Genomic DNA, 27,223 nt, shown 5'->3' with positions numbered 1-27,223 from the left:
GTTGTCAGCTCAACGCTCAACCCCCAACCTGGAGGACCAGGACATACACACATAGACTATGGACAATTTAGCTTACCCAATTCACCTACATTACATGTCTTTGGACTGTGGGGGAAATCAGAGCACCCAGAGGAAACCCACGCGAATGCAGGGAGAACATGCAAACTTCATACAGAAATGCCAACTGACCCAGCCCGGGCTCAAACCAGCCACCTTCTTTCTGTGAGGTGACAGCGCTACCCACTGCACCACTGTGCCATCCAACATTGTAATATATAACTTTTAAAAGTAACTTCACCCAACACTTTGCACCACAGACACCAATATTTCAACAATAAATCAAAGTTGAATCACTTTCCGACTATCTTAGCCCAAATGAACAAAGTTACTATAGTAAATACCATATTTTAATATGTATTATACTGTTTACATTATATCTTTTACAACACTATGTGAATGAATGATAAACTGTAATAAATAAAGTAGTATACTATAGTTTTTTCACTACTAACTGTGGTGTAATACAATATACCTATAAGGCGTAGAAAACCTAGCTTATATTACTATAGTTGTTGTATCAATATAGCAACTATTACCACAACAGATTAATTCAAATACTTTACTATAAACAATCTGACAAAAGTCTTATCGCCTATCCACGTTTTAGGAACAACAATCAATAACTTGATTCTTGCAGGACACCCAGAGTTCACCAAGATTCTTTGAATTCATCTTCATTGCCTCCTCCTCTTACCCCATACAGTACATTGTCAATAATGTTCATGTCTGGTGACTGGGCTGGCCAATCCTGGAGCATCTTGAACTTCTTTGCTTTCAGGAACTTTGATGAGGAGGCTGAAGTATGAGAAGGAGCGCTATCCTCCTGAAGAATTTGCCCTCTCCTGTGGTTTGTAATGTAATGGGCAGCACAAATGTCTTGATACCTCAGGCTGTTGATGTTGCTATTTACTCTGCAGATCTCTCGCATTTAACCCCAAACCATGATTTTTCCTTCCACAAACTTGACTGATCTTGGGTCCATGCAGGTTCTAATATGTCTTCTGCAGTATTTGTGATGATTGGGATGCAGTTCATCAGATGATTCATCTGAAAAATCTACCTTCTGTCACTTTTATAAATGATCAATTAGAAGTCAAGTTATTATTTGTAGCCCTTACAACTGGGATCGATGACAAGACTTTTGTCAGGTGGTGTAGTATCTTTCAAAGACACTATGGTATTTATTATGAATTACTATAGTGTAGTATTACAGAACAGTATAGTAGAGCACATATTAGTAACATTCGTTGTTCACATTTGGCATCTTCTAGACCATCTGGAGTTGAAAACTGATGTGTGTTTAGACTCAACAAGCACAGAGTGTCGTTATTCAGATCATGTCTGTTCATTAATAAGGAAAGGTGGATATGAAGGCTCTTACTGTCTGAGTCTTTCTGGTTGGGGTTGGATATGAGTCTGCAGTTATCGGGCCCCACGCCATTGATGGCATGATTGTCCGGGATACCGTCGTTGTCGTCGTCTTCATCACAGTCATCTCCGATGCCATCATTATCCGAGTCCAGCTGAGAGCTGTTTGGGATATCGGGACAATTATCCCGAGTGTCCTGGTGTCCGTCTCCATCCCTGAAACACACAATATTAAAACATGAGCTCAACTGAAGAGACATTCAATGCTGGGAGACACTAGATGGCGGCAAACTTCTTATATACCAGGGGTCACCAACATGATGCCCACGAGCACCAGGACGCCTGCAGGGATCACACAAGTTGCCCACGGGTCTGTTCTAAAAATAGCTCACCATAGCCACTTACCAGTAAGCTTCATACAATATTTTTTGTAGCAATAATTTTTAAATCACACTTGCATTGGTGTAAAAGTGAAGGCAAAACTGTGCTTAAAAAAAAGGAACAGATGTAATCTCCACTTTCTCTTATGTCCAACAGGGCAACTACAATGGTCAGAAGAGTGTCGGTTATGTAAAAAGTGCTGTAGATTTGGTCATAACTTCAGTAAAATCTAAGTTGATTTATATTACACAATTGATAATCTGTACAAACATGGTACAATGTAGTGTATGGTTTGTTAAAAATTGTTAGTGGCTAGTGAAAATATTGTAGATTTATAGATATAAAGTGTTGCATTTTGATATTTATCTGTTTCCTACCTCCAAATCATTGTTGACAACTATTGAGAGAAATCATTAACATGATCAGTGTCTTCACACAGATGAATATCATTAATTATTAAAGAAGTGTGTATCAAACTGGTAGCCCTTCACATTAATCAGTACGCAGGAAGTAGCTTTCAGTTTCAAAAAGGTTGATGACCCCTGTTATATACAATGTTAATATTCCTATGTAATGTAATATAACAAATGCTGTTTTGTGAGGACTCACGTGTCTTGGTTGGTGTCACAAACATCCCCGACTAAGTCATTGTCTACATCTGTCTGCAAAAGTAATGACTGAGTTTATTATTCCTAGCATTAATATGAGAGAAAACATCAAATAAACATACATTTGAAAAACTAGCTGTTTTTAAGCTACTTAAATTATTTTTCAATTAAAAAAAAACAACTAATTTACTCAACATCACGTAGTTCCAAACAAGGTTAACCAAAATTGTTAATTTTTTTTTTCATTAAGCTAAAATAAAATTAGATACAAATATAAAAATATAAATGAAAATACTGCTTGGTGACTACTGTAAATCACTAAAATTTAATTAATAAGTGAAATTGACTAAATGGTAAAACTGAACTAAAACTCATCTAAAAACACAAAAAATAAATCAAAGTAATGATTAAAAATGTATTAAAAAAAATAAATAAAAACAAACAAAAATAAAACAACAGGTAGTAATAAAACATAGTAAACATAGTTAATGAAAAAATGCTGCAAATACACAAAAATGACAATACAGGCTATTTACAAACTGATAAAATTACCGTAGTACATGAATATATATTACTGCTGTACAAAAAAAATTATCGTATTATTATTAATTGCATCCGAAACAAAAGTCTGTGTTGACATAATATATGTGCATGTACTGTGTATACATGTATTATGTGTATTCCCCTTGAATTATTCGCCCCCCTTTATTTTTTTTCCCCAATTTATGTTTAACGGAGAGCAGATTTCTTTAACACATTTCTAAACATAATAGTTTTAATAACTCATTTCTAATAACTGATTTATTTTATCTTCGCCATGATGACAGTAAATAATATTTGACTAGATATTTTTCAAGACACTTCTATACAGCTTAAAGTGACATTTAAAGGCTTAACTAGGTTAATTAGGTTAACTAGGCAGGTTAGGGTAATTAGGCAAGTTATTGTATACTGATGGTTTGTTTTGCAGACTATCGAAAATAAATTTGCTTAATGGGGCTAATAATTTTTACCTTAAAATGGATTTTAAAAAATTTAAAACTGCTTTTATTCTAGTTGAAATAAAACAAATAAGACTTTCTCCAGAAGAAACAATATTATTAGACATACTGTGAAAATTTCCTTGCTCTATTAAATATAATTCAGAAAATATTAAAAAGGGGGCTAATAATTCTGACTTCAACTGTGTGTGTGTGTGTGTGTGTGTGTGTATATATCAAACGTATGTAGGTATGGATATATATATATATATATATATATATATATATATATATATATATATATATATATATATATATATATATATATATATATATATATATATATATATATATATATATATATATATATATATATATGTATATGTATATAAGTATGCAATCCTATTTAACAATCTCTTTCTGTATGTGGAGAAGACGAAGAAGATTGTTTTTGACTTCAGAGAAGCGTACACTCTGCATGCTCCTCTGACCATCAATGGTGCGTCTGTGGAGCATGTGAGCAGCACCAAGTTCCTGGGTGTACACATAACTGAGGATCTCTCCTGGACGAACAACACTGCTGCATTGGTCAAGAAATCACAGCAGCATCTTTACTTCCTCCGCAAACTAAAAAAAGAGTCAGAGCACCAGCCCCAACTTCTACAGAGGCTTCTTTTGGACTCTGTTTCTATGCATGTGTGTATAACATATACATAATAAATTTATATAACTCACACATACATTATGTCAAAACAAACTTTTATTTCGAATGTGATTAATCTTTGTCCACTAATATAAGCTGTGCTAGAGTACCTGCATGGGATTGCTGATCTCAGGACAGCTGTCACACGCATCGCCCACTCCGTCTCTGTCCCGGTCCGTCTGCATCGGGTTCGGCACTTTAGGACAGTTATCCAGGACATTCTGAATCCCTGCAAAACATCACATCCGCTCAAGATGATGCTGTAAAAACACAAAACAGTCCAATCCATTGAGCCCAATGGTTTTTTACCATCTCCGTCAATGTCTTCATCACATGCGTCTCCCTCTCCGTTGCTATCGGTGTCTTTCTGGTCAATGTTGGGAACGGTGGGACAGTTATCACACGCGTCTCCGAACGAATCTGTGTCCGAGTTCTGCTGGTCTTTATTGGAGACCAGACGACAGTTATCCTGAAGAAATAAGACAGATGCAGTGTTCTTGTGTCATTTTATAAGAATAAAAATAAGATATGAACAAAGTATTTATCAACATTAATTTTCTTAATTAATACATTATATTAGTTTGTTTTCTATTTTGATATAGATTAAATTCTTACAATTCTTAGAGTATCTCTCACAGTTTTTACTCCTCTTTAAATTGTGAGGGAAAAAGTCAGAATTGTGAGATTAAAACTTTATGCCACAGAAATAAGACAGAAATATGTTGTTATAAGAGAAATAAGTTGAAGCACTAAAACTGCGAACTTGAAATGATTAAAAACTAAACTCAAAACTGAATATAAAAAATAATGACTAAATTGTAAAAAAATTGTAAAAAAAAAAGAACTAAATTGAAAGTGATAACTGAAAATATGTCAATATATATTTTATAGATACAATATATATTTTAATCAGTTCTATAAAAGTATACAAAGAATCTAAAAATGCAGTGGTTTCAAACCAGCATGACTAATATTATCATAGCATTTGTTAAAATCTGGATATTTTTTTTTATTAAATATTAGTTGACATTTAGTAATTGCACTATTTTTTATTAGGGTTCATAAATATTTCTGTTTAGCCTAAATTAGTTATTATGGAATCTTGTCAAAGAATTAGAAAAAATTAAGTCAAATTTATGAGAAAATCTATAAGCACATAATTCCGAAAAAGTAAAAATTTTGAGATATAGGACTCTATTTTAACGATCTTGGTGCAAAGTCTAAAGCACATGGTGCAAAGGCATTAAAGTTGTGTCCGAATCCACTTTTGCAATTTTAGGAATGGAAAAATATGGTTTGCACCACGGTGCCTGGTCTAACAGGGTTGTGCTTATTTTCTTAATGAGTTCTGGGTGTGTTTTAAGAATAAACCAATCAGAGTCTCATCTCCCATTCCCTTTATGAGTCAGTTGTGTCATGCCATGGCACATTTTCCATTTACATAGCAACTCTTCACTAGCGTGAAAACAGTTAAACAGACCATCTGCAGCGCGAGGATAAAGAATGAGCCTCCTCTATTCGACCTCTTTACTTTATCTTTCTCTCTTTTGTAGATAAGCAAATGGTGTTGTTCGCATAGACATCCATTAGCCTACATTTATAATTTTATTTGTTAATTGCACATATTTGTTTCAAAACAATTTCTAAATGCAGTTCTAATTCATAGCAAACTAATAAATTAACAATAATATTGATTTGCTATTTAAACAACGTGGTGCAAAACGGGAAAATTAGGGTTACGCTGGTCTAAAAAATAGCAACATGTCGCGGCAAACACGTCTTGCGCCTTATTGCGCCAGGTGTATGATAGGGTCCATAAACTCAACATTTTTCAGAATCTCAATATCAAATTACTTTCTCCAAATTGTGGGAAAAAGTGAGAATTAGGAGATAAATAACATTAGATTTTTTTAATATCCTATTTTAGAAACAAGAGAGAGAGTTTTGAGTTTATTGCCATATCAGCTTCTCTGGCTGTTTCATGGCAAAAAAAAACAGATCAAGTTTACATTTCTAAATATCACTTTTCTATAATTATAAAAAATATTTTAACAATAAAAAGTCATCAACAGCAATAAATAATGCATAAGATAAAATACATAAATAGTAATAATAAAAATTTAGGAGATAAAAATCTAAAACTGTTTTTAAGGTTTACTTTTGATAAAATTTTACAAGTTTGGATTGATTCACATTTAAAAAATACTTCACTTAAAGTCTCTCCAGAAAAAATTGTTGTCTGATAACATTAAAAATAGGACATTCCACAAGTATGTGTTTAACAGTTTGGTTTCTGTTGCAATATTATTTTGGAAATGAGTGTCCACATGACACTGTACTGTACATAATAGAACTGAAATACAATTTTTCATTTTTCAAGTTTAAGCTGTATTTAAACGAAAAACAACAACTAAAAACTAGAGATGGTCAACTGGCCAGAGATCAGTATCGGCCCAATAATCACATTTCAAGACTCAATCGTTACTCGCTAATCTGGCTGATCTCATGAACCGATCACAAGTGTTTGTTTATGAATTTACAAGCAGAGGAAAACCTCTTATGCATCAAATATGCACTCCAAACTTTTTCTTGATTGAGACGCAATGAATTATTCCTCCATCATTTGCAATGTTTTTCAAATTGCACTGTTAGTCATTTTTCTTACCAAATTTTCAATTCTGTTAAGCTGCTTCTGACCATGACATGTCCACACTAAATGGATATAAGTGATATATTAAAGGGATTATATGCGACTGCTTCATTTATTCTCTTAGGAAAGAAGAGATCTCCACTTAAGTATCCTTCTTAGACGAAAATGTGCTTTATGCAATGCCAAAGTTATAGCTTGAAGCATCAGAATTGTTACTCAGCATCAGCCGATCACCATGATGAGGAATCGACACACTGTGTCGTCTGCAAAAATCCTGAGCGGAGCATCCCTACTAAAAACACTAGTTGGATTGGACACAAATGCACCTCAACATTCTTTATTCCATCTCCATCAGCATCTTCATCACACTGATCTCCAATCCCATCATTATCTGCATCTTCCTGACCCGAATTAGGTGTGTAAACACAGTTGTCCTGAAAAAAAACACACAATATATGAACATCCCTACACTTAAAGTACTTTAAACCTTCAGACACACTAAAAGCATTCTTATCCATCATATAAATGTCCAAACAAATGCTAAATTAAATGTCAACACATTAGCTCATCTAGGATGAATAGCTTAATTTAATTGAAAGGAACAAGATGTATGAACAATAGTACTTGAGCTGGAGTGCATCAAGTCTATAAACCATCACTGAATAAATAAAACAACATGGTTATAAGTTCTTACAAGAATAACATCAGTGAACGTTTATACAGAGTCAAAGAAGGAATGTGGGTGAGATGATGACGATTTTCAAACCTGTCTGCAGTGCTTGTGATTGTCCATACAGGGCAGAGAGCGGTCAGGATAACCATCAATATCTGTGTCCTTCCCGCAGGTGTGACCATTACCAGCCCATCCAACATTACACTAGGAGAACCACAGAGAAGGTTTATCAGAAAACTGCTATGATGTAGAAAAGATATGATAGATGAGCAGAAGTGCTTAGTGATTTGGTATGTTGTCAATTACTTTAATACACCGTTGGGTAGCCCCCACCCACACTGAAACCTTATTGATCCAAAATCCTTCAATGTCTACCCTATAACATTTAGCCCATAAAAGACACAAGCATCTATTTTCATGCTAATTAATTTTTTTTTACACTAGTATCTATTCCATTAACTAGGAGTATTTATTTATTGGTTACTAGTGCTTACTTTAGATAGTAGTACTTAAAAAAGCCTGATAATACAAATTTTATTAAACCATAATAATTGTCATTTTCAGATACTGGTGCTTATTTATCTAGATATTAGTATTTAAACATTAGATACTTGTGCATCTTTCAATATATACTAATAGTGACTATTCTGTTTTCACTAATAACAAATAAAAACGGTCACAATGGATTAAGCTGTCTGACCAATCAGAGAAGAGAATACTCATGTGCGAAGAGTTGCATTGAATAATACTAAAACATTGCGTACGGACAAAGTTGTAAATGTGCGTATGCACTACGCAGTAAAAAAAAAATCTGATGTATGAAACACTGCGTACGCGGAATCCCACGCATATTCTCTTTGTACATCCGAATTAACGTGAAACAGAGCGCACGTGCACAAAACCCCTCCTTGCCTCCTCCCCCTAATGAATATGGTAATGACTCCACTTCGGTAAAACCAAACGAAAGAGCAATGGTAAAAGCAAGCAAGAAGAGAAACTTCACAAAATCTGAATTGGAGGTGCTCCTAGAATTTAGCTGATGCAATTAATGCAGTGGGGTCTGAACATCGCACTTTGAGTGAATTAAAAAAAGAAATGGTCCAATGTAAAGGTGCAGGTTAATAAGAGAACAGTGGCGCACCGTCAAAGTGTCGACCGAAGAGGCGGGGGAACAGGGGAGGCTGAACTAACACCCTTTGAGAAGAGAGTTGCCTCAATTGTGGGCGACACTTTACTGTCTGGTGTAGTATCCGTGTCTGTGGGAGACACAGATGTATTACAGGAACACTTTGTTAGGGCGGTATAGCAGCACCCCTCCGCTCTCAAGGTAGCACCACCGGCATTTCAGCTGCCCAATCGCCCGTTCTACAAATGACGAGTGCGAGAATGGGCAACATTTTATCTGTGCTCTTGGTCAGTTTGTGGGTTGTTAACAGCCACGTCTTTAATGGATAACCCCGGTCTCCTGATATGCAGTTAAATAATTATGCTCAATTAAAAAAATTAAATAAAAAAAAAACTTAGCTGGAATATCTTTACATACATCACTCACCAAGAAGCCACCCATTGCGCACCCTGCCACCTTGGAGCCTTCAGATTCGATCATTGACAATGTCCTCTCATAAGGCCAACACTGCCATTGCCATAGACTAAGGGTTGTATACATTTGCAAATGGTTTTATAAGTTCTAAATCACATAATTGGTAAATATATATATATATATATATATATATATATATATATATATATATATATATATATATATATATATATATATATAGTGTCAATTAACCCATTTTATTTAAAATAATTGCCTCTAGGAGTCGCCAATGGAAAAAAACGAACACACACAAGAAATAGACGTACACCAGACATGAAGTTGGCGCGGACCAACGCACATTCTCACGTTAATTTCATTGTTAGTAAATCCAAACGGGAGCGTGAAACCAGGCGTACGCAAAGTTTTTGTGTGTACGCAGCATTAGTACATGAGGCCCCAGATCCTTGAAATAACTGTTTTAGACAGTATGAGAAAATATCTGATGCTGAAAGGATTTTATGAGAAATATAAACACGTTTCTTGACTTTGGATGCAAATAAATGTGCTATAGGAGTCCTCTAATGCAGAATTAATGCAGCACTATAAATATTTCTGCATTAAAGCTGGTACAGACACAGTGTTAAGTATGAACTTACAGCGCAAGACACGTCCCCGTTGCGTTGCATGACACAGTGAGCGTTCGTGTCACAGGGGTTGAAACTGAGTGAAGAACATGATTTTCGAGGGAAACATCCGGCTGTTTGATTCCCAACATATCCAGTCTTGCACTGACCACATCGAAATGACCCCTGAGAGACGAGGAAGGAATATAAAACAAGTTATTAATTCATACGCAGGAAAACAGGTCTTGAGTTTTTCTGACTCATACTCACAATAGTGTTGATGCAGACAGAGTTGGGTGTGCAGGCGTTGGCCAAATCTACACATTCATCGATGTCAGAGCACTCCTGAAACACAAACAAACTTGCTGACATTTGCTTTGATGATCTGATGATATACTGTCCTTAAATATAAATGCATTTTAGAAAAAAAAATTATCAACACTTCCACCTTTATTCTGAAAAGTTTGCCATTTTTTACACCCTTGCTACTCGAGACTAAAAATAATATAATTTTAAAAATAAATAAAACCTTGGTCAGCCAAATGGAAACAAAAAAATTGTGCTAATAATATTTTAGGCACATTGTGTTATGATCATCAGCAATCTAGCGGCTGTAGATCACTAAAGGACTACAAATCCGCCATTTCATGGCCTACAAGATCCAGTCATGCACCGCTTACACACACATGTTCCTAGTTCCAGTGGTTGCGCACGCTTACAAATACACACACACAGTCTCAGCTGAAGCCGCTCATGATGCGATTACATAGACTATAAAAAAAGCACTCACACACACATCGGTGCTGAGTCTTATAAGCTGTTAAACTGTATAGTGAACATTACAACGGTTTCCTTGCCTTGTCGTGTTTTTGACCCACGCCTTTTTTGTCTGTTTACGCTACCTGCTTCCTGCCTGTACTGACAATTTGCCTGTTTATCGACCACAACTCTAGATTGCCTGTATACATGTGTTTGCTCCTGTGTCGACTGTTGCTTGCCTGACCATTCTTCTACATAAATCCTGCGTTTGGATCCCTAATCAGCATCCTATTTACATTACACCTTGATTTTTCACTGTATAAATGAAGTCTTTATACACAAAACCATAGGTGACTTTTCCATTTTACGTTGAAGTGTCTTCAACGTTGAAGTGTCTTCATAATATTTGGTTGACTCATGTTTACAATCAATCAAAAAATATTTGGTCACACTTTGTTTTAATGTACAATTCACACAATTAAAAAACATTAACCAAGACTTTAAGCTCAATAAACTACTAATTATCTGCTTATAAATAGTTAGTAAAGTAGTAGTTGGGTTTCTATTATGGGCATTAATTTATTATTGTGTAGGACTAGTGATGAAAAACAAGACCATGCTATATAAGTGCTAATAAGCAGTTAATATCTTAATTATATGCAGCTACTAAGCCAGTAGTGAACGGTGTGAAACTTAAGTGTTACCAAATATTTATTTAAAGTTTCTTAAGCACTTTAGTATTATCTTTATCCATTGTATCTCTACCTTTATTTAACAATCAACAAAATGTCTTGACAAAATTTGAGACAAGCATACCATGTATGTGTAGGTGGGGGTATTGTTTATTCTATACTGTATATATATTTTTTTAGGGATGTCCAGATAAGGTTTTTTTGCCCTAGAGTCAGTGTCATTTGATTTTGAGTATCTACCAATACCAAAACCCGATCTAAAACTTCTATAATACATTAAAAAATAATAAAAAAAAGAGTAAAGAAACAGATCCAGGATCGGTTTAATTCGCCCTATTTTAACATTCAACAACTCCATTAACAAACAGAGCACTTCTGTGAGGTAGCTTGACAATCAATTAATAAATAACATTAATTCTTCACTTTTGGAATTTAGTGCAACAGTAAATATAAAAACAAATCAAAAATAAAAACAAAGAGTACCTCAATGTAAAATACCCGCCAGGCAATCCCAAGTTTACATATGTCACAGTTCGCTTGGGCAATGTTGTCGTCATCAACTTTATAATACCTCCAGAACAATGAAACCATGTGATCAGGCCTAATTTCTGATCACGTGATCGGATCTGAAAACCCCTAATTTTTTTATATATTATTTTTTCTTGCTAATTGTACTTTTGCATTCCATTTAATGTTACAGAAATTCCAAATAAACATCATAGGACCATATCATCGTAATAGAACGATTTCTGATTGATTATTTGACTCTGAAAGCTGGAGTAACTCTAATAAAATTCCACAATATCACAGTTTTTACAGTATTCTCAATAATGCAAATGCCCTGTACCTGGCGGTGACTCTTAGCATATTCCACACCGACTCCAGACAGAGGTGGACCCCACATGCCTGGGGGACACGACTCACAGGTAAAACCTCTTGCAGTATTGACACAAGCACCCGGTGTATAACACGGTTGAGCCTCTGAACACTGATGGAGGAAAACACAATAAATGCATTCAATAACTCAAAATATGCTCAAAATTATTAATAACTCAACATAAGCAACATCATCACTTTACAGTTGAAGTCAGAATTATTAGCCCCCCTTTGTTCCCCAATTTCTGTATAACGGAAAGAAGATTTTATCCAACACATTTCTAAACATAATAGTTTTAATAACTCATTTCTAATAACTGATTTATTTTATATTTGCCATGATGACAGTACATATTATTTTACTAGATACTTTTCAAGACACTTCTATACAGCTTAAAGTGACATTTAACTTGATTAATAAGGTTAATTAGGCAAGTTAGGGTAATTATGCAAGTCACTGTATAACAATGGTTTGTTCTGTGGCAGTCGAAAAACAAATATTTCTTAAGGAGGCTAATAATATTGACCTTAAAATGCTTAAAAAAAAAAATTAAAAACTGCTTTTATCCTAGCCAAAATAAAAAAAAGACTTTCTCCAGAAGAAAAAAATACTATACTGTAAATATAAATTTAGGTTTTTTTTCCTTCTACAAAAAATCCTAAATTTATACTTAACAGTTTAATATTTTTTGTTATTTTTTTTGTTAAATATAAATTTAGCATTTTTTTGTAGAAGAAAAAAAAATAATCACATGGGCTAATAATTTTGACTTTATATTAGTGTAATCACCTCATCGATGTCCTGACAGTGTGTGCCGTTGCCTGTCATGCCATTTGGACAGGGCCCACAGCGGTACCCTGGGTATTCAAACGTTTCCATGCAGGACACACCCTTGAAACAGGGGTTCGGCTGACAGCGGGAACGAGGCTCGTGAAACCCTTCAAAACACAGAGATGGACCATTTAAGAAATACTATGAGAAATAATAAGTGAAAAAATAGCCCAAAGAAATTAAACATCATGTGAATTATATAATAGAAGTCAAAATTATTAGCACTCCAGTGAATATTTTTTTCTTTTTCAAATACAGACAGAATGATACAATGACAATCAGCTGTGGTTTTTCATGAAAATTAAGGTTCAACTGCAATGCATTTTGGGATACACTCACAGAATGCTCTAATATATACTAGTAGCTTCATTTTGCTTCACTTTATTCTTAAATTTTGGCGCTCCTTGCATTTTATCCTCTGTAATACAAGACTCAAAATACAATTGGGTCAATTGATACAAATCAATTAAATTCAATAGAACTCAATGTATCATAAGGAGCCACAGATATTAGTTTAAGTTTGCCTGTATGTGTTTTTGCATTCTCAAAATACTGATAGTCACTTTAAATTATGTGTGAATCCACAAAAAGCATGATTTAATCTAGAAACCTTCTATAATGGTGTGAAATTAAGTCAGCTACCTATTAAATGAACAAATTAACAGCAGATCTTCATTTTTGCCTGAACTATCCCTTTAAGGTTGCCGTCTAATAACAGTGGTTTTGCTTATCACTCTCCCTCTAAACTGTCAGCTCTACAAATAAGCCTGAACACTGTATTCTGCATCTGTCTGAATGCAGTTTATGGGCTCTGTCAGGTTGATTTTAGGGTTTGATACTCACCACACATCTGGCACTCCAGAATAGCGTTCCTTACCAGGGACATTTCTTTCACCTAAACAGCACAAGAACACTTCAATGTTAAATGGATAGTACACCCAAACAATTTTAATTCTGCCAAAACGTACTCATGCTCATCTTGTTCCAAACCTAGTTTTTCAGTTGAACACAATTGACATTTTGAATTATCTAGAAAACCAGTAGCCATTGACTTTTCTTAGAATAGAAGTTAAAGGCTATAAGTTACAAGCATACTTCAAAATATCTTCTTGTGTTCAACAGAAGACAAAACAAATTAAGTTGAGGGCAAGCGAATAATTTTTTGGGGTGAATTATCCCTTTAAAGAAAGGAACACAAACACAAACACATACGCGCACACGCGTACTGGCTTGTTTTTGTGAACTGTGGGGACATTCCATTTATTTTCATTGATTTTATACTGTACAAACTGTCTTTAAACACATTCCGTATGATTTAAAAACCTTTTGAAAAATGGGGACATCAGCAATGTCCTCATAATTCACCATCTCATTGATATACCTGCGTCATGCCCATGTAAACATTCACATTTGTGCCCATATATGTCCATCACACACACCTGTTCCCTGATGTCCTCTCTTAACTCTCCCAAAATCTGATTAAAGATGATCAGCTGGCCGATCAGAGCTTTAGTGTGGTCACCTGTGCAAAAATAGTAAAACATCTTCAAATTAAATAACTATAAAAATAAATGAAAATGAATAATCCCTATTACAACTGCACCTGCGAAGTCAACTCACCTAGAATAGAATTAACCTCACCATTCACTGAAAAACAAAGGTAAAACAAAACAATATTCAGACTACATTTTTCAAGCCTTTAAAAACCTCAGTCCTGTGTTGATGTTGGCGGACCTATGTTGTATGAAGAGGCGTCTCCCTGAAAGGGACAGTCGGTGAGAGCGCCGGCCTGGGCAACAGTGCCCCCCAGTGCCAGTTTAAGAGTATCCATCGAACCCTTGAAGAAAGACATTTTAGTTATAAAGGTTAACGTTTATTTAGATTCTGCATTTTACCAAGGGATTACTCTTGATATCTGGATTGTAGTTTTTACCCGACCACATTGAATATTTCTATCAATAAAACATAAATAAATGGATTAAACCAAAATGGAAACTCAATAATTATTTACTCACACACGTTGATGCAAACCTGAATTATGCAATTTGTTTTCATGCTAAATAATTGAATTTCTGCAGAATTCTTGCAGTTCAGATTTTGGAAAAACAATTAAATAATTACAGAACTCCAGTTATGCTTTTAAATACACACTACACAAAATGTGGGTTTCACGCATGTTAGAATAAATTAATAAATAATAAATTAATTTGTTCAGTTTTATACATGGATGCATTTATTGGAATACAAATTATGTGAAATTTTCATTCTTTTTCAAATATTTCCCAAGTGATGTTTAGCATTTTGTTTTTGATAGGCTAAACACTGACAGGCCACTTTATTAGGTACACCTATCCAACAGCTCGTTAATGCAAATTTCTAATCAGTCAATCACATGGCAGCAACTCGACACATTTAGGCATGTAGACATGGTCAAGACGATCCGCTGCAGTTCAAAACGAGCATCATAATGGGGAAGAAAGGGGATTTAAGTGACTTTGAAAATGGCATGGTTGTTAGTGACATCTATCCAGTGAGCTGCAGTTCTGTGGACGCAAATGCCTTGTTGATGCCAGAGGTCAGAGGAGAATGGCCAGACTGGTTCCAGCTGATAGAAAGATATTGCATTTCCTTGCTTTGTACTTGTACATGCGTAATAACAATAAAGTTTAATCTAGTATAATCTAAAAAGGCAACAGTAACTCAAATAACCACTCGTTACAACAGAGGTATGCAGAAGAGCATATCTGGACGCACAACACTTCCAACCTTGAGGCGGAAGGGCTACAGCAGCAGAAGACCACACCGGGTGCCACTCCTGTCAGCAAAGAACAGAAAACTGAGGCTACAATTCGCACAATAGAAGATTGGAAAAATGTTGCCTGATCTGATGAGTCTTGATTTCTGCCGCGACATTCAGATGGTAGAGTTAGAATTTGGCGTCAACAACATGAAAGCATGGATCCATCCTGCCTTGTATTATCGGTTCAGGCTGGTGATGGTGTTGTAATGGTGTGGGGGATATTTTTCTTGTTACACTTTGGGCCCATTAGTATCAATTGAGCACTGTGTCAACGCCACAGCCTACCTGAGTACTGTTGCTGACCATGTCCATCCCTTTTTAACCACAGTGTACCCATCTTCTGATGGCTACTTCCAACAGGATAACACGCCATGTCATAAAGCATGAATCATCTCAGACTGGTTTCTTAAACATGACATTCAGTTCACTGTACTCAAATGACCTCCACAGTCACCATATCTCAATCCAATAGAGCACCCTTTGGGATGTGGTGGAACAGGAGATTCGCATCATGGATGTGCAGCCGACAAATCTGCCGCAACTGCGTGATGCTATCACGTCAATATGGACCAAAATCTCTGAGGAATATTTCCAGTCTCTTGTTGAATCTATGCCATGAAGGATTAATGCCGTTCTGAAGTAAAAATGAGGTACAACCCAATACTAGTGAGGTGTACCTAATAAAGTGGCTGGTGAGTGTATAACAAACACACTGTTGCTAGTGACTTGGCCAATTAACCTAACCTGCCTAGTTAACCTAATTAATTTAGTTTATTAGATTTAATAAACATTACATATCAAATATCACTTTAATTTGAATTGTAGTATATTTCAAAATAACTAGAAAATTATTATTCATTGCCATCATGGCAAAGACAAAATTGATTTGTTATTAATCTATTATGTTTAAAAATGTTTTAAAAACTATTTATGTATTAAAATGATATTTGAAAAAGTTGGTCAGCATTTGAAGTGGATCAAGAAATGTTTATTTAAAATGTTATTTCTATATATTTAAAATGTAACAAAAAAAACCCAAAACATACAGATCATAAATAATCAAATGTTGTGAAGACACTGATTTTAACTATGTTGATCTCACCTGCATCCGAGCATATGCCTTGTGTCCATTTCGTATCTCCACCAGCTCAGCATCTTTGGGAAAATCGACCAATGGGGGCAGGCGCTGGGCGGAGTCAGCCAGACGACAGTTCACATAGAGCTCGAGGCTCAGAAACTCCCGGCGCAGGCCACCGACACGCAGAATCAGTGACTGAGGCCGTCCGTCCGCCACATTCGGGCTCTGCATGTTCACTGTATGCAGCTTTCCATCCTCACGGACATACCGGACCAGAACTACAGCAAAAACACAGCTTTTATAGATCTTCAAAAGGCATGTTCACAAGCCATTTCATATCTGTCACATATTATGTATTGGTAGAACAAGATAATTATTAATTGAGTGGTTTAAAGTGGGCATAACAGACCAAATTAAGGCTGAACTGAATATGCTAATTGAATAGGCTAAATAGGAACATAAGTTATAAAGGTCGTGAACTGAGATATCTTTGGACATATAAGAGGTCAGTGTACTATAAAAACCTCCTGTAAGTTTCTGAACTCAAAAACGTTCTTTTTAGTCTAAAAACAGCTTATATTGAAATCAATCTGGAAATAAGAGCCAAGGTTGTTGATTGTGAAACTGACTTATTATGTAATAGTGTGACCAAACTCGTAGCCACAGAACAAGATTACCACTTCTACATCAATGTCCGTTTAGCTCCGCCCACTGATTCATGCATGCAGTATGTAAATAAAAAGACTAAAGCAGTGATCTGTACTATGAAGCTGGGTTAGCTGGCTAACCAGTTAAGTTTCAGTTTAGTGTGGGTTTTAGGTAGCATGAAGACAGCTTGATTTTTTCACTCTTTGTTGCCATGGTATTATGGAGCAGCAGAGCTGAGTCACCTTCGTGGTACCGAACTCAGAATTGGTGCAAACTAGGGTTGGGCGATGTCAGTCAATTTGGCATTGTACGATGTCTAATGTGAAACATCACGATAGACGATGGCATCGTCATCATAGGCGGCGGAGAATTAATTATTTATGGATAATTAATTTGTTCATAATGAATTAATTATTTGAAGTCTACTGTTTCAACTACCTGACCCACATGGTCTTTGTTTTACCCATAACCAAATCATAAATAAAGATAAGCCAAACACAAATTACCACCTGTCAATCACTTTTTCTGGCATGAATAGGCAGAGTGATCGGTGTCGTTATAATGGCATCCACAAATTTGGTTGGTATAGAAGGTGCCCAACCTACAGGAACCAACCAACAGTATCTGAGGTTTTCGCTAAAAGTACTAAGTACAAGTGTTAAAGCGAAAGATTGAAGTAGTGTACTGATGCTGTGACACGTTACCTGATATATTCAAAAGACTGAAGAGTCGTTAGATAGAGACAAGATTAATTAAAAATCAGGTTTAACAACTACAGAGAGATGCGATCCAGCGGTACATCCTTGATAAACTGTCCGACGTGCACTGCTCTCTGTGGTTTTGTGTGCGCATATGCTAGAGCGCATGACAAAGTGTGTGTCTGTGGTCACGTGATGCATGTTTTCAGCGGTATAGTGTGGACCGAGGGCTGTTCAGAAATGCTAGATGAAACACCAGTGTGGATCGTTTTCGTTCTAAAATGCCATTTTAAAACTAAGGCATATTAGTGTAAACATATGTGTGTATTTTTCGCGAGCAGGTTGCTGCTGTGACGGGGCGGAGGTTTGCGATGCAGGCTTAGCATCGTGATGTCTATCGACCATCGGCAATGGATGATGGCATCGCCTATCGACCCAACACTAGTGCAAACTATACTGAAACTTAACTGGTCAGCCAGCTATTCTCACTTCATGGTACAGGCTCATGTTCTACGCAGAAACCAAACTATATAAATGGTTACAAAGGCAGTAAACCGTGGGAAAACAGCAATTGTTTGGCCTTCCTTTTGATCCCAACATTACGAAAGAGTGGATAAACTTTATTTTTAATAAAATTTCAGGCCCCAACAGTAAAACTAAGTCACCTGTTCCTTTCATTTAACAGTGAATTCAGTTGAAAAATACGCCACAGTTACACACTGTAATTTCACAAAGACTGAAACAGTCTTTATTACGTTTTCACTCTTACTTTGTTATTACAGATGGTTTGTTGTCAGTGCACATAGTATTTAGGCATTTTTACCTAAATCTCAGCAGTGTCTGTAGCATCTACAAAGGATGCAGTAGGCTATCAAACACACATGTAAAGGTTTACATTGGTGGGCACATGCTTGCAAATATTTGCATTTTATTTTAGAAGTAAAATGTTTAGAAATCTAAACATGCAAAATTGTAAGCAGGGTTCCTACATGTTTCTAAAGTCAAATTTAAGCACTTTTTATGCACTTTCCAGGTGCATTTTCAAACTTAATCAGCACTTTACAAGTATGGCAAGTGACATATTAACTTTATTACATTATATCAGATGCTATGAACAATTTTAATGGCATTTTCCCCCATGCTCAACTTTAAATTACCGTCATTTGCTCTATTAAATATCATTTAAGAACATCTAAATGTGCCATATTTCATGCATTATTTACAGATGAAGTGGTAATCTTGATGCATTTTGTTTTCATTTTGCGCTAAAGCAAAAATACTTATTTTATTAAAATAGTTCATAAATGTAGTGAGATCAATTATTATTAAAGCAGCACAATTACATTTTAAAGGAAGTTTCAGCACTTAATCCAAAATCTAAGCACTTTTCAATCCTTGAAAACACTAGATTGAGATTTAAGTATTTTCAAGGATTTCCAGCACCTTGTGGAAGGCAATCATATCAATGCATGATTATCTTGAGTCAACAATCCTATTCAAATGGTGTGCCAAAACAGCACATAAATAACTCATTATTTTTTAATTATGTTTTTAAATTAAATACAAATCTTGATAACATTATAAGTGGACCTCAGAGAACAGTGCAAACTTAATAAAAATGCAGTTCATGACCCTTTTAAAGCAACATGTTGTTGTTTGGCTGTTGGTCAAGATTACGCAATAGCATATGCACTGATGTCAGTGGAAAAAGAAAGCAGTTGCATGTTGATTATGATTATAGATTGCAAAAAAACAAAAGGATCACAGCAGAATTACCTTTGTTAATCTTGCTCATGATGGCAACCTCCAGGTATTTCTTGTTATCCTGTTTGTTGTAGAGTCCCAGCAGAACTCCACCAAGTTTTGAAGGAAGACGAAAAGTAGACATCACATACACATCACTGAGAGTCTTCAGAGCCAACGAGAGTTTCTCCACCGCGGCCACGGTCTGCTTCACATCCTCCAAACCCAGCACGTCTATCACTGAGAGACGCAAACACAGAGACAGCGAGAAATACATGAACAGTATGTTAATGTACGTGAATGTTCCAAACACATATATTGTCATTTTTTTCCTAATGAAAACTAGAAATGTCTTTATATAAATCTTTTTTTTGTTGTAAAATAGCATCCAGACAACAAATAAGTTATAAAAGCATCATAAATGTTGTCTACAAATCTGATTTATGTTAAAACAAAGGCTTATATTATATTAATAATTCAAAGATGAGACTTTTTGCAAGTAATATTGCAGGACACTCAGAATTCATCAAGATTCTTTGGATTCATCTTTAATGCCTCCTCCATCTTACCCCAGACATGCTCAATAATGTTCATGTCTGGTGACTGGGCTGGCCAATCCTGGAGCATCTTGACCTTCTTTGCTTTTAGGAACTTTGATGTGGAGGCTGAAGTATGAGAAGGAGCGCTATCCTGCTGAAGAATGTGCCCTCTCCTGTGGTTTGTAATGTAATGGGCAGCACAAATGTATTGATTGATACCTCAGGCTGTTGATGTTGCCATTCATTCTGCAGATCTCTCGCCAATTTATCCAGCACGTTTTATGCAGCGGTTGCCCTTCCAGCCACAACCCAACACTGGGAAACACCCACACACTCCTACACACACAACGGCTAATTTCGTTTATTTAATTCACCTATAGCGCATAATATTTTGGACTGTGGGGAAAACCAGAGCACCCGGAGGAAACCCACGTGAACATGGGGAGAACATGCAAACTCCACACAGAAATGCCAACTGACCCAGCTGGGGCTCGAACCAGCAACCTTCTTGCTGTGAGGTGATTATGTTGCCCACTGCGCCGTCTATTATAAATATTCTAACACTAAATGTCAATATCCTGGGAATCTTCTGTAAATCCTGTGAATGCTTGCTAAATAAAACTTTCTAATGTTCAGAAAAATATTAAAGCTGTATTACACTTTTGTAATAAATGTATAAATATTTTGTGCAATTTGAACCAAAAAACTGTATTTATTTTCAAACTAGAGATGCCCAAACTAGGGCACGCGGGCCAAAATTGGCCCATGATAACCTTTGATTTGGCCTGCCATTCCATCTGAGAAGAGCGAGAGAATGATGGGGATGGTTTAGAGATTGTGATTTCAAATTTAATGTAGCCTTTTATTTGTTTGTTTTATTTTTAAGCTACAAAAAAAATCTAACTGAAGATAATTATTTCAATTTAAATGCTGTAGTTTAGTTTAAAATGTACATACTGTCACTCATCGCATAGAGGACAATAGAGAGAATTTGGTAAGCAAATCAAAGCAAAGGCAGATTCTGCTCGACTAGTGTATTCAGCATTAAACTCCACTGTGTTATAAATGTGATTGTTGTTTTATTGCAATAAGTTATAATTTAAAAAGTTATACTGCATTAGTTAATACGATTCAAAGTGATGTTTTATGTATAAATTACGAAATTACTTTAATGTAGAATAGTTTGGTATATTTTATCTTCAGCCCACACCTCTCAATGATATTTAGTTTTGGCCTTTAGTAAGAAAAAGTTTGTGCACCCCTGTTTTTTTTTTCTGCTGAAATTAAAGCTGAACACAGAACCCGGATCAGACCGATTTTTGTGAATGAATCATTCAGACTGTTCAGATGAAATAGCTCATGGACTCAATGACTCAAAGTTTTGAATAGAATCCCATATGAATGAGTCAATTTTATTAAACCTTTTTGCTCCTCTTGAAAGCTCCAACTCACATTCATTGTAATTGTTGGACAAGGATTACAAGTAGGCTACATAATTCAGTATTAAGGTTATACTGGTTTGGTCCAATTTGAAAGTTAATTATACTTTTTCTACAACAGTACTGCAATATGAAAGAATTTAAAGTATCTAAACTTGCTTTTTCCTTTCTACAAAATATTTTATAACAATTAAAATAGGTCAAATGTTCCTCAAATGTTCTCGAAACCGCGTTAATACACAATTAAAAAGAAATGCGGAGCGAATGTGAATTAAGCAGAGAAAATAATGAAACATATACAACTATAAAGACAAAAGATAAAGCTATTTCAAGGACGTAAGATTAGGTCATTACTTGAAGTTTAGAAAGTGGGAATTATTACCTGGCACGTCGTGTTTCTTGTCGCTCTGTGCTGACCAGACGAACATCATCACGACCAGACTGACCCAAATGTGTACAAACATTTGTTTCATGTTTACAAAAATACACGCAAAAGTGGTGCAGAAAATATCCAGAACAGATCCGTCAGCGATGCATTGAAACACGGAATATTTCCAGTAGAGCAAACCTGCGCTCACACAGAGAGAGAGAGAGAGAGAGAGAGAGAGAGAGAGAGAGAGAGAGAGAGAGAGAGAGAGAGAGAGAGAGAGAGAGAGAGAGAGAGAGAGAGAGAGAGAGAGAGAGATGATCTGAGAACTGAATCCGCCCTCATCACCATCATACAACACTTTATTCTCTTGTAAAACACACACGCATGATGGATTGAATGGGGCCGTTGAACTGAGACGCGTTCGAGTTGTAAAATAACTGAACGTGTTTGTGAAAGTTAATTAGGGTATACTTAGCTTAATAAGGTAACTAAAAACGTAAATAACAAAGAAAGACGCCGTCTTCAGAGCGCAAAGTTAACGTGTTTGATTTTAGTGAACCAGAAAACCATGAAATAAACTGAAAATTAGCCTATTCGTGTTGGCATCAGGGTTCGTTTTGAGGCACTCAGGAAACCTTATAAAATATCGTTCTATACCACAGATAATGTCGACTCACTGTTTTGCTTCAAGTTGAAATAGCTAGCCTATGTTCTCTCGGGTGGACAATAACTGAAAATATCATTTACATTTAATTTTGGTGTGTTCACACTTGATCGGTGGGTTTAGCCTAATCAACTCTTTGGTGTGATTTGTTAGTGATGTTCATCGGAATTTTACCTCGTTGATGTGCACCAAAACAACTTATAACCAGTGTGCGAATTACATTGATTAACATTAACTTTTGACATCAATGTATCAAATGTATATGTTTATTTAAATTACATCCAATTTATACATAAAATGTATTTAAGCTTTCAGTGTTTTGTGGGATTTAGTGTATTCTGACCTAATTGGATATTCCGGCTTTCTTTAGGACAAACCATGCCAATAATGCACCTAATTTGACGTTACTTTCAGGCAATATGTAAAAACAAACACTTATTTTATGAGAAAACGTGGTTTTCTCAACGTCTTGTGAACTCTGACAGTGTGTATCGGTGCTCTAAATCTGCCGGTTTCAGACGGTTGAATGATTTTTTTCCTTGCATGGACTGATTGGTGAGAACTTTTATAGGGGTCATCAAATGGATGTCTATTTTCTAGAATTCACTCTTAGCTCATGATTTATACATAGCTTGTTTGGCATGCTGTCCCAGGAGAGAGCCCTGAGCTACAGGGATCCTCAGGCCCAGGGCTCCCTCCCTTTCGCAGCTCAGGTCGATCTCAAAACTCCCCCGCTGCTGAGGCTAAGGTGAACTTCCTGAGAGTAAAACATCTAGAAAAAAGATTTAAGCTTATTTTGTCTATAATATAGAGCATATTTGGATGGTGAGAGGAAACCTGGGAACCCCACGTGGATATGGGGAGAATATGCAAACCCCCCACAGAAATACCAGATGGCCTAGCGAGGACCCGGTGCCATTGGTATTCTTTGCTGTGAGGCAACAATGCTAGTCACTGGGTCACCGTGCCACCCATTCTGGATAAAGGTGGAAGAAGGGGAGGAGGGGGGTTTCTTCCAGGCAAAGATGTAGAAAGTAAATGAGGATCTATATATAGTGACTTGGGATTCTTTGATCGGAGGATCATGATTAGGTAATGTGGGCCAGCTGGGTCAATCATGAGCATGTGCTCCTCTCAAACTAAGTTGAATATTAAACTTCACTTTAATTAATTAATTAACATTATTATTTAAAATACAGATCAGACTAAAAAATGTTCTCAGTTTCAAAGGGCTGACCCCCCACACATCTCGTTTTAACGTCCTCTTTAATTAGGAGGGTCTATCCATGACCTACAATGACCTACAATAAATGGAAAAAGATTCAATATCATTCTTCATGAATTTAATAGCCATTATGAGAGCAACGATAAATAATTTACCTCAGGTTTTGAAAACAGACAAAAAGTGGCCATTTTATAGCCAAAGCTCTTGAAATGTTCGTTTTCCTGGCAGGTTTGCCTACAGCTTGGTGACTGCCAGAATCATAATCATAGCAGAATCATAACAATAGGAAAAAGTGTGAAACAGCATGATAAAAACATCATACGGTATGGAAAAATACATGTTGCTCATTGGGCTCTATGCACAGCTAGAGTTTTAAAGCCAACGATAAACTTCCGGTGAATGCTTAATGTGAGTATTTTCAATTTCACGAGGTGGTTTTTACAGCATCGATGTTGTAATGGAATTACAATACATTCAGTTAAATAAACTCAAGCATTCATTTAGTTGTTCCAAGCGTAAAACGAGATGAAAAACCATTGTCACCACTAGCGCTGTCAGTAGCAACAGGCCAGCGCAGAAATTCCATTGAAAATACTGGGGTAAATTAAACCGTCATATTTTAAAGACATGGCAGGGGGAATTGGAATTTAATGCAGTGCTTCTTGTCCAATCTGAGACCCACTTCATAATGTTTATCTAACAGCCAGTGAAGATCGCTGATTTTTAAAGAAATCAGATCTTAAATTTGACCATTTTGTAATGGAAAGGCAGTTCACCGGAAACTGTTGGGCTGCCTGGCTAAAAAATAAAAGTCCATGTGCATATAGCCTATAGGCAAAAGTGTGAAACAACATGATAAAAACATACCATACAGATAAATACGTTGATAAATTAAAATAAAGTGTTAAGTGACAAACAAAAGTCCCCGATATATGGAAAAATTATATAAAATTCCCTAACTCGAATGTCTGGAATAGACCATTTCAATGTGGCGATGTTATTGGCCCATGAACATTTCCTGTTTGCTCTCAAATTATTTCATAACTATAAAAAAAAGAGTGAATTGAATCATAAGTCTACGTTAAAAAGCTATCATAACATTATTTATCAATATGCTTTTTGGATTCGAAGAAACTATGGAAATGAAAAATGTAAAACAGGAAATACTTTAGGACCCTTGTTTTTGTTTACATCCCTCAAAATGGTCTATAGACCTTTTAAAATACCATGATATTCCAAAATTCCATGACCAGTGGGAACCCCGAAGTCCTCTATTTGTGTATGTGTAAAATGGAGAAATTCCTTGCCGTTTTGACCACTTTTACACATTAAATACGCATTTGTGAGCCCTCGACTTATATTTATGTGCAAAAATGACAAGTTTTAGCCCAGCATACAGCATTGAATCTATGAATTCATTCTTTAAAAGGCCAGGGTGAATGCACTTTTCAGCACACACTGCAGATTTTTTATGTTCGTATTTTTTTCTTACATACCACTACTCGTTTTGACCTCAGAATGGCCCTCAGTGGTCAATCAAGCCTTCAGGGTTTTGACCTCATGGCTACAAACACTCTGTTTCCTTGTATTATCATGCAAAAACATGCCAATACTGTTTTATTCTTATGTCAGTGTCAATATAACAATAGCAAATCCATACACTGGCCTACGCTGCCCATTATCATTTAAACTTATCCTGTTTAAGCGCTTGATTTTGTGCCAGTCTGCATGCAAACACAGTTTAGAAGAAGAAAACGCTGTTGACATTTTAAAGTAGAGCAGTATGAGTGCTGCTCAGTTTCAGCGTCCAGTCTCGACAGTCTGTCTTGAGATGATGTTTATTTTTCATTACCTCTGAGTTTCCTTAGAAACAGCTTTTAACAGCAGGTGTCAGGGGAACAGTTCAGTCATACTTGAGCTTTACTGGACCCTGGAAGCAGAAAAAAAATGGTTCAGCTTTTCATCCGAAAGTGCTTTAAATGAGCAGCTAGTTAAACAGCCCTCTTCCCAGAAGGGAAAATATGAGTTTTGAGTAAAATCTTCACAATGTAGTCATGAATCAAACTTTTACACTCTGAACAAAACCAGAACCAGTTCAGATCGTAACCCCACCCACCGCTTCCCCCCTGTCCCAATCCCTGAGTGGAAAAATGAGCACCATCCAAACGCATTTTTCCCTCTCGAACAGGAATTCTTTCCCAGATGATCTTTGTGGAGGTCATTAAATGCTGCCGTGCGGCTTCGGGGAGCTCCTGATTGCTCTGGATGTGGTGGTGGGGAGGGGGTTCAATGTGTTTCCACACACAAGTACAAGGAAACAAACCTAAGAAAAATCAGGAGCCAGAGAGAGATTCCAGGCTGGTGCTGTAACACACAGCTGTGTCTCCCCAGGGCACGAATTCACACAGCTCTCGATCTGTCGGCTCGGATGCTCGGAAACACTGCCGGCAGGTAAACCGAAGCTTCAAGAGAATGTCTTTCTTTCTTACAACCTCCACTTTAGTCCTCAGGGCCTCTTGTTACAACAATGAAACAGATAAAATCAGTTTTGTTGGAGCAAATTGTTAGCTGTCAATGCAACATCGCATAGCAGAAAATAAAGAAACCCAAAGGAGAATCAGGATTACTCTGGACCATTTATTTGCCCCTTAAATTATGAAAATAAAAATCCCCAAAGCAATGTGTTTACATCACATGTAGACAAAAAAAAACTTAAAATAAATAAAATGACTGATTTCACTCCTATAAAGCATTATTGTGAAAAACAAATGTTTAGGCAAAAAAAAAAAATACTGAAGACAATACATTACCCAAATCAGCTATCTTTATGAACTCATTGTTTGTCTCTCACACATAGTTTAACTAGAGAGAAAAAATACAGAACATATTAGACAGAAATCTGCAAGGACCTCATGGAAAGTTACAGAAACTGAAACTTAGCCAGTTTTGCGGTCTGTCAGCGAGCTTTCAATGGACAGTATCTTTTGGCTTCAATAATCCATTACTAAAAATGACATCAGTGAGCAATTTCTACACGAGTTTCTCTCTTCATCCTTTTCTAGTTAGATGAAAATATTAATGAAAATGTTTATATAATTTATATAATCATTCACTCACACTTAGGTCATTGTAAACCTTTAGGATTTGCACAAAAATATACAGATAATCTGAATCATTTTATGACCTCAAATCATCTCATTATAATGTCTTTCTTTCTTACAACCTCCACTTTAGTCCTCAGGGCCTCTTGTTACAGCAATGAAACAGATAAAAT

At 36.0% G+C, this 27,223-nt stretch overlaps 1 protein-coding gene across 1 annotated transcript in view; it reads right to left on the bottom strand.

Moving 5' to 3' along the window:
• Positions 1-22,265, bottom strand: part of thbs3a (thrombospondin 3a) — a 34,119-nt gene extending 11,854 nt beyond the window's left edge. The window contains exons 1-17 of the mRNA XM_056474777.1: positions 22,073-22,265; positions 19,746-19,952; positions 16,648-16,901; positions 14,480-14,582; positions 14,366-14,392; positions 14,185-14,267; positions 13,589-13,640; positions 12,704-12,852; positions 11,885-12,025; positions 9,857-9,931; positions 9,620-9,772; positions 7,517-7,627; positions 7,077-7,184; positions 4,410-4,569; positions 4,211-4,329; positions 2,419-2,471; positions 1,442-1,644 (exon numbers count right to left, since the gene is read on the bottom strand). Coding sequence (XP_056330752.1) covers positions 1,442-1,644; positions 2,419-2,471; positions 4,211-4,329; positions 4,410-4,569; positions 7,077-7,184; positions 7,517-7,627; positions 9,620-9,772; positions 9,857-9,931; positions 11,885-12,025; positions 12,704-12,852; positions 13,589-13,640; positions 14,185-14,267; positions 14,366-14,392; positions 14,480-14,582; positions 16,648-16,901; positions 19,746-19,952; positions 22,073-22,163 — 2,089 coding nt within the window. The 5' untranslated portion in view covers positions 22,164-22,265. The remainder of the gene's footprint in view (positions 1-1,441; positions 1,645-2,418; positions 2,472-4,210; positions 4,330-4,409; positions 4,570-7,076; positions 7,185-7,516; positions 7,628-9,619; positions 9,773-9,856; positions 9,932-11,884; positions 12,026-12,703; positions 12,853-13,588; positions 13,641-14,184; positions 14,268-14,365; positions 14,393-14,479; positions 14,583-16,647; positions 16,902-19,745; positions 19,953-22,072) is intronic.
• Between the last annotated feature and the right edge of the window lie 4,958 nt (positions 22,266-27,223).

The sequence above is a fragment of the Danio aesculapii genome, chromosome 16 (assembly GCF_903798145.1).
Source record: "Danio aesculapii chromosome 16, fDanAes4.1, whole genome shotgun sequence".
In the NCBI taxonomy this organism is placed as follows: Eukaryota; Metazoa; Chordata; class Actinopteri; order Cypriniformes; family Danionidae; genus Danio; species Danio aesculapii.
The sequence above is the reverse complement of the archived record's forward strand: the minus strand, read 5'-3'. Positions and strand labels throughout refer to the sequence as shown.